The sequence below is a fragment of the Chelonoidis abingdonii genome, chromosome 17, assembly GCF_003597395.2.
Source record: "Chelonoidis abingdonii isolate Lonesome George chromosome 17, CheloAbing_2.0, whole genome shotgun sequence".
Taxonomy (NCBI): Eukaryota; Metazoa; Chordata; order Testudines; family Testudinidae; genus Chelonoidis; species Chelonoidis abingdonii.
Window position 1 is genome coordinate 32,548,331 of NC_133785.1, and position 16,326 is coordinate 32,564,656.

At 41.8% G+C, this 16,326-nt stretch overlaps 1 protein-coding gene across 1 annotated transcript; it reads left to right on the plus strand.

The window, feature by feature from the left end:
- The first annotated feature begins 1,853 nt into the window (after positions 1 to 1,853).
- On the plus strand, positions 1,854 to 13,556 carry LMOD3 (leiomodin 3). Its single transcript, XM_032772849.2, has 3 exons — positions 1,854 to 2,303; positions 5,443 to 6,882; positions 11,462 to 13,556. Exons 1-3 carry the CDS (start codon positions 2,013 to 2,015, stop codon positions 11,486 to 11,488), a joined length of 1,758 nt encoding a protein of 585 aa, XP_032628740.1. The 5' UTR covers positions 1,854 to 2,012; the 3' UTR covers positions 11,489 to 13,556.
- The last annotated feature ends 2,770 nt before the right edge of the window (positions 13,557 to 16,326 follow it).

Genomic DNA, 16,326 nt, shown 5'->3' on the forward strand with positions numbered 1-16,326 from the left:
AGGGGGGGTTAGGTTCCAGGGAAATTTTTTTTTGCCATACAGTACAGTACTATAGTTGGGAGGTGCCCCCCGCCTTACCCCACAGAGGCACAGCCCACTGGCACTGGAGATGAGGCAGACAAGGAGGCTGACGGTGCTGTAGGCTAGGAGAAGCACGTTGTGCACAGCAGCAGCAGCTTCCCCTACTATGCAAGCACCTCGGCTCGTCCACTCCACCCCTTCCCCCTAGTCCCCACCCTTAACCCACCTCTTCTTCCCCCTTCTCCTCCCCCTTTACTCCGCACACCATGTCCTCGCTCCTCCCCCCAGCTGTGGACAAAGCAAGCAGCCAAACGACATTATAGCAAAGCATTGTACAACTATAAACGGAGCATGTTCTGTAATTGAGCAGGGACATAAGATCTAAACAACGTTAAGCGAGAGGATGTTAAGTGGGAGTTACTGTAGTTTGTTTTAAATTTGCACAACATCCCTAGCTGTAAACAATAACCACAATATCCTAACAGTAGCCGATGGGTGTGAAAATGATATGGTAAACTCCAGGAGAAACACTACTGGTGAATTTCACCCATGACTACAAAAGGACTTATGTCTCACTCCTAGAATGAGGCTTATTAGGTGGTAAAGAAGCCTTATGAATAAAGACTTTACAGAGGTCATATTCACTACATACCTGGTTCTTTAGATTCAGGTTGTTATTAGCACCTAGGGCCCCTTGTCATGGCCCAGGACCCTGGTAACAAGTGCACCATATTATGATATATTTTATGTTTCTAATTTTTCAATCTATCCTGCCCAATCTTTCATGATTTTATCCAAAGCACAGTTTGCCATGTGGACTGCTCATGTGACTGGGGCTATTACGAGCTGACATTCAGCATTTGAATGTGAAGTAAAGCTGCCCTCAGAATTCAGTCATTTCTGAAAGCTTAGGAAAAACTATGAATACTGTGTGAAATTCACTCCTATGTAAAGGGCCAGCCCAAGGCCTATGCGACACCTAAACCCTCTGCTGAGGCTATGAACATAGGAACTGCCATACTGGGTCAGACCATGGTCCATCTCACCCAGTTTGCTATCTCCAGCCCTGGCCTGTACCAGAGCTTCAGGGGAAGTGTACAGAACAGGGCATTTATGGAGTGATCCATCCCTGTCTTCTACTCCAGGCTTCTGGTAGTCAGAGGTTCAGTGTTGCCCTAAGCATGGGGTTGACCTTGATGAACCTATCCTTCATGATATTATTCAGTTATTTTTTTGAACCCAATTATATTTTTGGCCATCACGATATCCCATGGCAATGAATTCCACTGGTTAGTTATGCGTTCTGTGAAAAAATACTTCCTCTTGTTTGTATTAAACCTGCTGCCTATTCATTTAATTGGGACGCTTGGTTTTTGTGTTGTGTTGAAAAGATAAATAACACTTCTCTATTCACTTTCTCCACACTATACGATCTCATAGACTTCTATCATATCCCCTCTTCGTAGTTGCTTTTCTAAACTGAACACCCCTAATCTTTTCAGTTTCTTGTCATGTGGGAGCACTTCCATATCTTTGATTGTCTTTGTTGCCCTTCTCTGAACCTTTTCCAGTTCCAAGAAAACTTGTGTCGGTTCTCTGCACAAATGTGAATTCATCCTGTATATATAGCAGATTAATCAATATGATGAGATTTAAAAGTCATCCTCTGAAGGGAATCCTCTATAAAACTATCATTTTCTCTGTTACGCAATAAGAGACATACCAGCTGTGCTGAAATGTCAGAAGGGTTTGCACAGCTGACAAGTTGCTGAAAATGGAGCATGGCAGCATCTCCATAAATTCTCTTTATCCAGCCAAGTGCAGCAGCTTAATATAGACTTAGTAAAAGCTTTAGTCCTACTGTCTCTCTCACACACTGAGATCCAGTTCTGCCACGGGCCATGACAAAAACATGAATGTGGGAATTTAACAGCGTGTAATACCATTAGTAGCACAGCGTTTTATAAATTGTTTTCTGCAGGTTTAAGAAAATGTCTGAATTCAGCCAAAATTCTAACCAGGAAGTCAGAATTGAGGACATCGATGAAGATGAAATCTTAGGAAACTTATCCCCTGAAGAGCTGAGGGAGCTCCAATGTGAAATGGAGGTCATGGCTCCAGACCCAAGAGTCCCAGTTGGAATGATACAGAAAGATCAGACTGAAAAACCTCCAACGGGAAACTTTGACCACAGATCTCTTGTTGATTACCTGTATTGGCAGAAGGCATCAAGACGCATGCTAGAGGATGAGAGAGTTCCCGTCACCCTCTTGCCATCTGAGGTAATAAGCGAGAATCACAACTGTTTATTATTCATCTGCTATAAGACTTATTGTAAGAGTATATTGCCAAAGATCAGGGCCTTCATAACAATAGGTTTGATGCTTTTGTCTTCCTCTCTGTCAGTTCCTTCTACAAATTAAAGCACAGTATAGTGTATGAATTTAAGCTCAGTCAAATCTTGTTTCAGAATTCTGTATAACTATAGGATGTAACTTGAAAGATTACCTCAGGGTTTTTATTTTTACTTTTTGCCCTAAATTGTTAACTACATTTTCAAATGTAAGAAAATGACGTTTTTATTTCATCAAAACCTCTGACTGAAAAATCACCATAGAAAAGCAAAATCACAAAATAGAAGTCAAGCTTTTTATTTCTCCATAATATATATAAGAATATATATATTGGCTAGTGTGATTTTCCCTGATAACTTTAATATAACTAGAAGGGCTTAATAAACTCTAAAATCAGATAATAATAGTAATAATTAATATAACAACGTCACATTGAAAATATCTGTCTTTTTGATTGTGAGTTACAGTCACTAGCGACTATGAGCCCAAACTTCACGGACCAAATACTCAGCAGATGTAAATCAGCCAAGTTAATGGAACTAAGGTCCAGTTGTATGTCTTAGGGTGGGCTCTGATTCAAGAGTCCAACCCTATTCAGCAATGCACTTAAGCACATTCCTAAGTCCAATTGACTTAAAGTTAAGCACATACTTAAATATTTTGCTGAATTGGGGCCATAGTCTTTATGCAGGCCAAGCTCCAACTGAATACAAGGGGGGATGTACTTGCATAAATACATCTGGATTAGGACTTGTAGGAATTTTAAATGACGCGAGGGAGAAACAGTGTGTGACTTTTTACTATCAGTCCAACCTTATATAATATGGTTGTATTCTAGTATGTCAGCACTGTATATCCCTGAATTCCAGTAAAATTTTTAGTGTCCCAGGAGCTGTTTACAAAGAAGATAAGCTGTTGCTCGATCATTGTTGGCCTTTAACAGGTTCATATATAAATGTGCTTCCTTTTATACTTTGGGATGTTGAAAGGTGTTGAGGTTTCTTTAACCTCTATTGTACAAAGTAGAGATGGGCCTGAGTTGCACAGTTTGGATCCAGATTTGAACTACAGGGGAGTCTCATCTTATGCACATTTAACATGCGTGAATTCAGCTTTGCGCAGTCAGCAAAAACAAAAAAAAGAGAGAAAAATAACAATTTTAATACTGTACCTGTAGTGTGGGCGATTTCACCCGCCATTACACTCAATGTAATTTTGACTATACGCGATTTTCGCTTTACACACTGACATCGGAACGTAACCCCAGCGTCAGATGAGACTCGCCTGTATTCCAGAGTTGGGGGTTGTGTGTTTCATTCCCAGCTGAGTCAAGTTAAATCCATATGAAAACTCCAAAAATTTATATTTCAGCATCCTCTACTTTGTCACTTCAGAATTTGACAAATAGCAACCTCCACTGGTACAAAGGAGAAGTGCAGTTAAGTGTCACGGTGGTCCCAATCCTGGTCTCAGTGGGGCAGGACCACCACCACCAACTGTATCCCTTACTCTTGTACGTACAAAGGGCCTGATCCTGCACTCCTTATTTATATATAAACTCTCACTGGAGTCCATGGGAGTTTTAAGCTGTCTAATTGCTTACTAATAGCAAGCTGCAGACAAAGTGAAATGGGTCCTGAGTAGTAAAATCCAGTTCTTACCCATCATGAGGAAGGGACAAGAAAATTAAATTGTATATGAAATAGATCTTCAGGGAAACTGGGTAACCGTCCTGGCAGGAACAGAGCAGAGGCCAGTATGATGTCATTACTGATGCTAAAAGCACAACCCTTGCTTCAAGCAGTGTTCAGAAACCACTTTCCCACTGCAGAACACAAAAGCAGTTCAACTAATATTCACCTACATCCCCAGTGGTGCCCACTTAATGCTAATACTCTACACAGAAGCCTAGACTTCTAAGGCTTGAACACTAATAGTTTTACCCGTTACTATGATGTTCTCCTCTTTGGTCTTCTTTAGACTGAGCCACAGAGCCAATATCTACAAATGTATCTCCAGTTTTTTGCTACATGAAAAACAAAAGTTTCCTAGAAATGCAATAGACAACCCATTGTTATATCAGAAAAAATTAGGGCTGATCTACCATTGATGTCAATAGAAAGATTTCTCATGACATCAATAGACTTTTGATCAGAAATGTGAAAGAAGTTATTGGCATTCTTGGAAAGTTTATATGAGAGACTGCTGTATAACAGTATTTAAGTAAGGGATTATTGTTCATTCACACTTGGGCCAGAAGTACTATGAACGCTGTTTCTTTTTTCTAAAAACATTCTCTTATACATGATGTGAGGAAAAACAGATATGTTAAATCCATTTGCTATACATTTTGTGACAGACCCAGGCCAGTGGGTACAGGAGTCTGGTAGAGGACAAATATACTGGTCACTGGGTGAGTCGTTTTCTGTTCCCTGAATGACCAGAGCAGGGGCTGCACTAGAGTAATCAGGAACCTGCTAGAACCAAATCAGGCAAACAAGGTGATTAGAACACCTGCAGCCAATCAAGGCAGGCTAATCAGGGCACCTGGGTTTAAAAAGGAGCTCACTCCAGCCAGGGAGCGGGGAGCCAGAGGAGTGGAAGTGTGTGTGAGGAGCTGAGAGCAAGAGGCACAAGGAGCTGAGAGTGAGAGGCTGTGCTGCTGGAGGACTAAGGAGTACAAGCATTAGCAGACACCAGGAGGAAGATCTTGTAGTGAGGATAAAGAAGGTGTTTGGAGGAAGCCATGGGGAAGTAGCCCAGGGAGGTGTAGCTGTCATGCAGCTGTTACAGGAGGCACTATAGACAGCTGCAATCCACAGGGCCCTAGGCTGGAACCCGGAGTAGAGGGCGGGCCCGGGTTCCCCTCAAACCTCCCAACTCCTGATCAGACACAGGAGGAGCTGACCCAGACTGTGGGGAAGATCACTGAGCTGAGCAAATCTGCCAATAAGCGCAGGACTCACCAAGGTAGAGGAGGAAATTTGTCGCATTTTATTTCAGCGCATAATTAATGTAACAAAACCATTTTAAATTATTTCAGCTATTAGCATTTTGTCTTTTTTAGAGACACATTGCAGAGAAGTTTGAAGAAAATGCTGGGGATATGGACAATATTGCTAAGCAAAAAATGCTAGATGATACTACAGAAGCAGACAGAAAAGAAATATATTACAAAAACGAACATGTCGAACAGGCCAAGCCTGGTTCAGCACAACAATCGGGAGAAACAAATGAAGAGAGAAGCTATAAAGAGACAGAAGATGAGGAGGAGCATTATGATGATGAGGAGGAAGATGACGATGACGATGAGGAAGATGACGATGATGAAGAGGAGGAGGAGGAGGAAGATGATGAAGAAGAATCAAGAATGAAGAAGCCATATGGAGACAAAAACAGCAACAGTGATCAGGTAACTAAGAAGCTATGTACAAAATCAGGGGAAAATCAAGAAAATCAAGAAAACCAAGAAAACCATGAGAAGAAAGTATCAAAACTACAAATTCCAAAGAAGTTAGCTGTAGATACTAGTTTTATTAAGTTAAGTGCAAGACCTTCAGGAAACCAAACCAATTTAGATGAGAGCTTGCAGAAGGTCTGGAAGAACGATCCAGATGTGAAGGAACTCAACCTGAACAACGTTGAAAACATCCCAAAGGAAATGCTTGTGGACTTTGTGAACGCCATGAAAAAAAACAAGCATGTAAAAACATTTAGTTTAGCCAATGTGGGAGCTGATGACAACGTAGCTTTTGCTGTGGCCAACATGTTACGTGAAAACAGAAGCATCACTACTCTAAATATTGATTCAAATTTTATTTCAGGCAAGGGAATCGTTGCTATCATGAGATGTCTGCAGTATAATGAGACGTTAACTGAACTGCGCTTTCACAATCAGAGGAACATGTTGGGCCATCAAGCTGAAATGGAAATTGCCAGGCTTCTGAAAGCCAATCCTAAACTGCTGAAGATGGGCTATCACTTTGAACTTCCAGGCCCCAGGATGGTTGTTACCAATCTGCTCAGCAGAAATCTTGACAGACAAAGACAAAAAAGGCAGGAGGAGCAAAAACAGCAGCAATTAAAACAGCAGAGAGAGTTAATAGCCATGTTAGAAAATGGACTAGGGTTGCCTCCTGGGATGTGGGAAATGCTAGGGGGACCAATGCCTGATTCAAGGATGCGTAGCTCAATACAAGCCCCCAAGCCGCCACCTGTCCCTAAAACTATGCCCATGAGCAGGAAAAATGAACATGCAAGAAAGCCAGCCCCTGAAGAACAGAGTAGTGAGGAACCTGCCTCCTTCAAAATGGTCAAACTCAAGAGAACTCAGCGCAAGCCCACTATACCAGAATACGTGGAACCAGCTGAAAAAACAAATATCAAAGATGTGATCAAGACTCTTAAACCAGTTCCAAAAAAACGACCACCTCCCCTGGTTGAGATAACCCCAAGAGAAAAGCTTTTAAATGACATTCGTCAGAGTAACGTCGCTTATCTTAAACCGGTAAGTGTTTATGAAACGGAACGGTAGCAACAGAGAAATATTTCCATCTTTGTAATTGAATGCAAATCAAATCTAATATTCTATTTTAAGGGCTTCCACAAAAGCATCTACAAAAATTGTGGGCATATTCATTTTCAGGCATATAAATGTGTTTATTGTATGCAAGTTGGCATTTTTTTAAACAGATTTTGAGCATTAGTCACGTGTTTCTATACGCACAAATGCAGACTTGCACAGGCAAATTAATACAACCACAAATTTTGCAGATGCAATTATTAATGCCTGGTGAAGATTTGGCAGCTATGCTTTCTGGATAGATTCATCATCATTTTAAAATTAAGTGCATTTATGTTATGGAATTTTGATAAAGGGTTTGTTAGGTGCCTCCTTGGCCGTTATGAGCTGTTAGATGAATTCATACTTTAATTCACACTTTACACATCTCAGTAATGACCAACGACAGTTTTACTTCAAATGTGGTGAATATTAAGCCCAGCTTACAGTCCTCATATAGGAAAAGCTCCCACTGAGTGTTCTTTGAGCAAGGATGGCAAGACCCACACCGTTATCTGCCCATAGAGTGAGATGTCATGCCTGATTTAAGCTTATAAGTAGACAAATCAAAAACTCCTCTCAATAGTAGTCAGTGAAATGGTACCACTGATGCAAAGTCCGAAAGGGAGATTTCAAATCTTTGTATGCCCACAATCATAAGGGTAAAAGAAAAGGACTCAACTAATAGATAAGCAAAAAAATTAGAAGACACTGTGTGTGTGTGTGTAAAAATCTGTTTCTTTTAGGGTGCAAATAATTGCAGGAATGATTTATTACTAATCCTCCAAATATTATGCAGGGTCCTTAACAATTTATGGTCAATCTTATGAGGTTCTGCACCCCATAATAATACTTATCTAGCACTTTTCATCCATAGATCTCAAAGCCCCTTACAAGGTGAGTATCATTATCCCCATTTCACAGCTGGGAAAAGTGAGGCACAGGGAGATGAAGTGACTTGCCCAAAGATTACCCAGCAAACCAGTGGAAAGGCCAGGAACTGAACCTAGGTCTACTTAGTCACCTGTGCAATGCTTTAGCCTTAACATAAGAACATAATAATGGCCATACTGGGTCAGACGAAAGGTTCATCTAGCCCAGTATCCTGTCTTCCAACAGTGGCCAATGGCAGGTGCCCCAAAGAGAATTAACAGAACAAGTAATCATCAAGGGATCCATCCCCTGTCGCCCATTCCCAACTTCTGGCAAATAGAGCCTAGGGACACCATCCCTGCCCATCCTGGCTAGTAGCCATTGGTGGACCTACTCTCTATGAATTTATCTTGTTCTTTTTTGAACCCTGTTATAGTCATGGCCTTCACAACATACTCTGGCAAGGAGTTCCACAGGTTGACTGTGCATTGTGTGAAGAAATACTTTCTTTTAAACCTGCTCCCTATTAATTTCATTTGGTGGCCTCTAGTTCTTGTGTTATGAGAAGGACTAAATAACACCTCCTTATTTACTTTCTACACAACAGTCATGACTTTATAGCCCTCTATCATATTCCCCCTTAGTTATCTCTTTTCCAAGCTGAAAAGTCCCAGTCTTATTAATCTCTCTTCGTACAGAAGCCATTCCATACCCCTAATCATTTTTGTTGCCCTTTTCTGAACCTTTTCCAAGTCCAATATATCTATTTTGAGATGTGGCGAACACATCTGCATGCAGTATTCAAGATGTGGGCGTACCATGGATTTATATAGAGGCAATATGATATTTTCTGTCTTATTATCTATCCCTTTCTTAATGATTCCAAACATTGTTAGCTTATTTTGACTGCCGCTGCACATTGAGTGGATGTTCTCAGAGAACTATCCGCAATGACTCCAAGATCTCTCGAGTGGTCATGGCTAATTTAGATCCTATCATTTTATATGTATAGTTGAGATTATGTTTTCCAATGTGCATTATCAACATTGAATTTGCTATTCTGTTGCCCAGTCACCCAGTTTTGAGAGTTCCTTTTGTAGTTCTTTGCAGTCTGCCTGAGACTTAATTATCTTGAATCATCTGCAAATTTTGCCACCTCACTGTTTACCTCTTTTTCCAGATCATTTATGAATACGTTGACTAGAACTGGTCCCAGTACAAACCCCTGGGGGACGCCACTATTTACCTCGCTCCATTCCGAAAACTGACCATTTATTCCTAGCCATAGTCCCCTGCGTTCCCATAACTCCCTCTCCAAATGACACACAGGACAGGGGCCTAGTAACTGACAAGACGTAAATGAGCTCCCATCAAGATGATTTGGAGTTACGGAGGCTCAGCATCTCACGCACTGAAGCCTTTAATGCATACCTGTAAGGAAAGTTCTTATGGGGCTTTCACCACTCAAAAGATCTCATGAGAGACTGTTCTTGTTTTAGTGGGGAGAGGAGTAAGTTTGTTTGTTTGTTTGTTTTACTGCAACTCTTCCTTACTTTGTTTGAGATTATCATGACGTTACAAATGGTGACACTGCCACTGCCCCTTAATCTATGTCTATATACTGTTTCTAAGGTATATTTAGTGCATATGCCACGACTTTTGAATTGATAATTTGTCAAACAGGCAGAAGTGGCTCCTCCTGAGCTCCTTTGGTCTATCTGGTCTAGGACACATTTTTAAAATTGCCTGAGTACATATCAGATAGAATCAAATGGCCTCTAATGTATTGTTTTGGTCTGTAGGGCACATATAATGCCTTCAATAATATCTTAATTAAAAATAATTTTTTAAATAAATAGATAAAACCAAATAAGAAAGACCATGGGATAAATTCACTTCTGGCGTGAGTAAGTGTAACTGGAATGAAATCAGTGGAGACAGGCCCTTTTACAGCAATGGTGAATTTGGTTTTGCATTTATGAAATGTTAACAGTCAGCATGTATTTAACAAAATAATATATTGGTCCCAGATCTGTGTATGTCACTCAGTGGTTCTTAACCTTTACTGCAACCTGCACCTCTTTGGCTCTCAAAATATGTTCTTGCACCTTATCAAAAATCAAAATATGTTCTTGTGTCCCTTAAACTTAGATATATTTTGTTTGTATATTACAGTAATCATTAAAAATGTATAACGTTAATAAATACATAGGTTTGATGAAACAAAGTAGTTGTATTTACGTGCCTGCGCTTAATTTGTGTTTTTGATGATTTACCTTCTAAAAAAAATCTGGCATGTCTCGTCACACGCCCAGAAAGGGCATCTCATGCACCCCAGGTTAGGAACCACTGTGTGACTACAGTGACTGGACTTGGACCTGTTCCCATTTAAGTCAATGGTAAAATTCTTGGCAACAACAGGAGTAGGATCTGGGTCTGTTATGCATTTTAACAAACTATGGGGCAAAATTATGAAAAGGACTAATGATTTTGGATGCTTCCATTTTTGTGTGTCCAACCTGAAATACTTTAAGGAGGCTGATTTTCAGAAGCGGCGAGCCCTGAACCTCGGAAAACCCGGCCCCTTTCAGAAGTCTCGGGTTAGGCACTCAAAATCATGGCCATTGTGTTTAACATTCTTTTCTTCTAGGATCTAATACTGATCCTGTAGTTCTTATGTAAGTGATCAGGCCCATTAAATTCTGTGAAAATCATCATCCAAATGGAATTGCTTGTGCGATTAAGGAATACTCCCATAAGCAAGAGTGTGGAGGATCCAGTCTAAAAAGTAAATTGCCAAAAGGTGCCATTCCAATTTCTCAAGTAATTGACACCTGCTTCATAATAACTTCCTCTGAATTTTTTTCAATGTATTAATTTTTTTTTAAATTACAGGCCATATTTTGGTCCCATTTACATTTGTACAAACTCACGATGTTCAATGGAATTACAGGCGTAACTGAGACAAGAATTTGGCCTGACATGTTCAAGAAGATGAGAGGTCTTAAAATGACACCTGCCTGTAAATTCAAAGTTAATGCTGCCACTATGTCCCTAACTCACATCACTGGGGTATTTTTATTATTATTAATATTATTACAGTGGCAAGATTATTTAAAGACTAATTTAGCTGCAAAGATAGGCAGTCTTCAAGACTTCTGCCCTTTTACATTGGTGTAGAAGTGTTGTATCTTGGATTCTGTCATACTGTCTAGAAGTAAAATACCCGCAGCGGACAGGGCACTGGACTTGGATTCAAGGCACATGGACTCTGCCACTGACTCACTGTGTGATCCTGGCACCTCACTTAAAGCCTCTCCATAGTCTCTCTTTCCCCATCTGTTTCCATATGCAGGATAAGAATGCCTCCTCACCTTGTAGAGCACTCTGAGATCTATGAGATCTGTATCTGGGCTAAGTGGTGTTAGTGATGGCTATCTGATTTATCAAGCAATAACCAACAGCTCTGTGAATTCTAAGAGACAACAAGGTGTCAAAAATTTCTTAACCATTACAGCCACAGAATTTCCTGTTACATTTTCAGTATTTTGATGTTATTGTCTAAATATAATAAGCACACTTATTTTCGGAGAGAAGAGGGTGAAGCCAGATTTTCCTGCTCTTAACATGTCTTCTTATTGGTCTTGTACAGGTGCCAGTGCCTAAACAGCTAGAGTGAAACATCAGATTCTCCTGAAAGAAACAACCTGAAATAAAGACTATTCAAGTTTCACTGACACTTGTTTCAAAGGATGCTTTCTTCAGAAGCCAAGTGGTAGATAACGAACATGTGGGAACAATGCCTGTAATATGTATCTGTTTATACATTGATGAAAAGGGTGGAATGGAACAAGTCAATGCTAAAAGGATTTCCATCAGCTATCAAGTAACAACGATACCCTGGTATAATCTGTCTGCCAGTTGGATTCTAGTCTCCAGTTTGCCCAGAGGTATTTGCCCAGCAGCAGCAATAACTTAACAGGTTTTACAGATTCAGTCAGTGAACTCTATTGCTTACATGGTACTTTCTGCTGTTAAATTCTCCTGCAACACATAGTGCCCTGTTGCGACTTACCTTCTTTACGCACACAACCTTCTTTTTTCACACTGCTGTATGCCACAGCTTTTTTAAAAAGAACACATGATTTCTATCTACACAACTTATATTTTCAGTCCAGAATTATTTTCATTTTTTAGGCTGAGGAAACAAACAAAGAGAGAGCAAAAATGCCCTGACTAGGAGAGAGCACAGTCTGCATTTCTTCCAGAACAAACTGCAGTAGTTCTGAGAACAAAATGGCTGCCATCTCCGCAAACAGGCAGAGTTCTTAGAAACTTAAAGCCACAGTACAAAGAAAAAAAAGTCATAATGGTTTAAAACTTCATACTCCACAGAATGTGTTCTGGCAAGTATTCTGTCTGGTTAGCATTTAAAACATGAAGCCATGAGCTGTTCTGGGAGCTGTGCGATCATTATTCCCCAGCAGATTCTCTCTGTCCTTGCTATAGCCCTGAACTGTATCGCCAACCCCATGCTTCAGACCACACATTGCAGTCACCTTCTGAGAACAGAACTGGACTGTTTCTGATGTCCTTCAATACTCCTGATGAACTGGCCAGAGTTGCTGCTCCTGAGTATTGTTAGGCTCTTGCCTTCTTCCCTCTGCTTGGGGCTCAAACTGCCTGCCCGTTTAAGGATGGCACTGAATGTCTTGCTTGCATGGCGATGGCAGTGCAGAGCTCTAGCTGGAGGTAACTGCACTCGCCCATCCTTGCACAAGCTAATGGTTTATAAATATTCTGATAGGGAAAAAGTGCTTTAATGGTCAAAGCGATAAGCCTTGATTCTGTACTATCCAAAGATAGCCTAAGCACTCACAGAACGTGCCCAGGAAAAGAGAGGTTTATTTCTGGTGTTGGGGAAAGTGTATATCCCCATCCATGTGAAATCCTCCTCAGTTTCTCTTATCTTTAATGAATCTCTTTTCTGGATGTTTTCCCTTTGCTACCAGGCATGCCGTTGTATTCCCCTTACTTCAGTCTGTTTGTACCAGCCTATCCACTCTCTCTGCTTGATTCCCTATCTGCCAACTCTCCTTTTGCTCCCCACAAAACTTCACCCCACGCAAACCAGCCTCACCAAGTCCATTAATGGCCTACTCTGCCTCTAGTAGCTAAGATGCAAGGCTGGGTCTTGCTCTTTTTTCCCCTCCTTGGTCTGCCTACTACTGCTGCTCAGTTCCTCCTCTTCTCGTCTGCATGTCCTTGGCCATCCAATAATCTGACTTCTTCTTTCCACAGCTCCTCTGGTTGCTCCTCATTCTTTCCTTCTCACTCAACATGATCACCAAGGCTCTACAAAAGCGTCTGCCAGCCAGCTTGTATTTCTCTTACACAATCCATGCTTCCTTCCCAAACCTTTTTTCTCTGACTCACAGCTGCATATCCTACTGCTCCCACATTGGCATAAAGAAAGCAACTGTTTCCTATCAACCCTCTCCTTTCAAATCCACTCTTTACCTTAACTGAGCTGCTGTCTGATTCCCTTTAAGGCTCTGTGGGGGCACAGGACATGCATGCAGGCAGGGAACTTGATTTACTGTTTCTAAGGTACTGTATGAATTTACAGCACGCTAAGGAATTTTTTAAACTATGATGCAACATTGCTTGTGCAAATGTTGAGAAGAAAACATAGTTTTACTTTATTTCTCATTTACAGCAGTCAAATGAAGAGAATACTCTAAGTGGGATGTGCCAGCGTTGTAGTCTCTCTTTGAACTGAAAGACTAGCAGAAAAAGGAGCATGGTCAGGCAGAGATGGGAAAAGCCAAAGCGGCTTTGAGCCACTCTTATTCAGCCCCGTTCCCAGGGGCGATTCAGGACTCACCCTTAACTGAGCAGCTTTTCAAGAGTCTGTCTGGGCAGAGTGTGTGCCTTGACCATAACTCCTAGTGCTTAGGTATCAGTGCCAGCCAGAGAGGGTGGGAGGGATGGCAGAGCTGCTGCAGTGACCCTATGCCATCAGCCGATCCCTACAGGAAGGGAATGCTCCCAGGGCTAGTTAAGCTGATTTTATGGCTGATCATTCTAGTGAATCAGACCCATAACGTTCATGTAAAATTTTCAGTGTGTTCCGAATGTCTACACTGTGTAGTAACAAAGAGGGGGAAGTATCAGAGGGGTAGCCGTGTTAGTCTGTAAAAGCAGCGAAGAGGCCTGTGGCACCTTACAGACTAACAGAAGTTTTGGAGCATGAGCTTTTGTGGGTGAATGCATCCGATGAAGTGGGTATTTGCCCATGAAAGCTCATGCTCCAAAACTTCTGTTAGTCTAAGGTGCCACAGGACTCTTTGCTGCTTTTAAAGAGGGGGAAGTGAATGAGCAATAGGAGCCGCTCTGCACTCACACAACCTGAAAGGGTGTCTAAGTGTTTGGAAAAAAATAGGGCAACCCTATCCCTTCCTCTGAGGGAAGTCAAAGCAAGCAAAAGCCCATCACTCCCTTATGTGTAATCACAAGTGGGACCATATGCTAATATGGCACACAGACCACATTCATCTATGCTGCCAGTTCCTGCCTGAAAGATGCAGAAGGGGACTATATGGAGAAGAAACTGGAACATGCTATTCTCAGTAGCATCAGCACAACCCTTGCCTGTGATTTCACAACAGTTTGGAGGGGGTGTGGCCAAAGGAAAGATAGGCGGAGTCTAGGAAAGTACCAGACAAAAATGCAGGCAGGTTGCAAAACAAGTTGGCTGCTGTTCACAGCCATCAGATCCTACTGTAAGAGAGGAATGTGCAGCAGGAAAAGATCCCATCTCTGTCCCCTTTGGAAAGCATACAAAAGCAAACACTAGGATGTATACAGCATTACCCCCATTCAAGCCCTGCTCCACTGGAGGACTGGTTTGTTTCAGAGTAAAGATTCACTTACCGTTGAAGTTCATCTACATTGGACTGAGCATCATGGTATGAAGAGCTATTAGTGCCTTGTAGATTTCTCTAGTTAGTGCAGTCATGGCTGGTGTCATGCCATTCACAGGGTTCAGCTCTGAATGGTGGTGTCAGGATGCATATCACATCTCCATCCTTTTTCTTCAAAGAGTTACATACATTATCACATCTTCTACTTGCTGTCTCCTACCTCAACCCTAATGGGATTGTGCTACTTTTTCCACTGCCTAGACCTCTGCAAACTCCTTATTTTCATTAGGGTTGGGAAAGGTAACTGAGCCCATCTCCCACACTTTTCTGATAGCCACTTAATAGTTCCTGCCAATCAGGGGTGGCTCCAGGCCCCAGCACGCCAAGCGCATGCTTGAGGCTGCATGCCGTGGGGGGGTGCTCTGCCAGCGCCATGAAGGCAGCAGGCAGGCTTCCCTCGGTGGCGTGCCTACGGAGGGTCTGCTGGTCCTGTGGCTTCGGCAGGTCCGCTGAAGCTGCGGGACCAGCGGACCCTCCACAGGCAAACCGCCAAAGGCAGCCTGCTTGGGGCGGCAAAAACCCTAGAGCTGCCCCTGCTGCCAGCCATATTTGGGTGGGGTGTAGCTTCTTCTAAAAATCCAACAATGCATGCCCCACTTTTGAGTTGTGTCCTCCTTTAAGGGCCCAATGGATTCTGCTAAGGCCAGAAGTAGGATCAAACTTCAAGGAGAAGGGGTTGTTCTAGGCTTTGTGCCCCACCCCCACAAAACCCAGTAGCAAATACTAACGAATTATTGTTATTGTAAAGGTAGAGCCTGTTATCTTGTATAGGAAGGTGTCCCCATTTGCTTCAATTTCCCTTGAGGAAATACAGCAGTTTACCTCTCTCTCTATTGCAGAAGCTTTTGTTCAGATGAGAAACAAAACATCAAATCAGGCTTCCCCTCCCCCCCCCCCCCCGACACATAGTGTACTGATTTACTCCCTCGTGGTTTGGGGTTTCACGGAGGGTATTTTGTTGTTTTGGGAAGCAAAGGCGGTAATCTTCTCGCTTCAAGCTGCATCTAATGTATAAATTTAGTTTGGTGGGGCTGGAAACTGAAAATTTACTCACATAAGGTAGCTGTGCTCCAGTAACCGTGGTCTGTATATGCACTTTGCACAAAAGCTCCAATCTGGCACGCTATAAAGCTTTTCTTTTTAAAGGTCAGAAATCTGACTACTGGAAAATTTGGTTTAACAAAAACCCAAACCCGACACCATCCAGTTTGGTAAGCATAGCATTTCTCAAAGTAGTCCAAGAGGTTGCCCTCCCTACTCTCCTCCATCCAGAAAACCCCTCACCCAAAAGGACACAGATATCCAATGACTCACTATGGCATGTTCCAAATCCATTTCCTTTCTAAAAAGAAAAGAAGACCCACAGTGCATTGTGTTGTGCTTTTGTTATATGTAAAGTAGTGACCATAGTTCAAAAACCAAAAAAGTTTTGTCACTTAAACTGCATCCTGTTATTGTAGAGTAGTGTGATCTTGATTAAAGCTCACTTTTCTGCATTATGATTAGCTTAAAAAGAAATAAATGCACTCAG

Excerpts from the sequence above, each read along its gene's own strand:
- LMOD3 (XM_032772849.2), top strand. The coding sequence starts at position 2,013 with ATGTCTGAATTCAGCCAAAATTCTAACCAGGAAGTCAGAATTGAGGAC. Across the intron at positions 2,304-5,442 it reads TCACCCTCTTGCCATCTGAG|AGACACATTGCAGAGAAGTT; the intron begins GTAATAAGCGAG and ends TGTCTTTTTTAG. Across the intron at positions 6,883-11,461 it reads ACGTCGCTTATCTTAAACCG|GTGCCAGTGCCTAAACAGCT; the intron begins GTAAGTGTTTAT and ends GGTCTTGTACAG.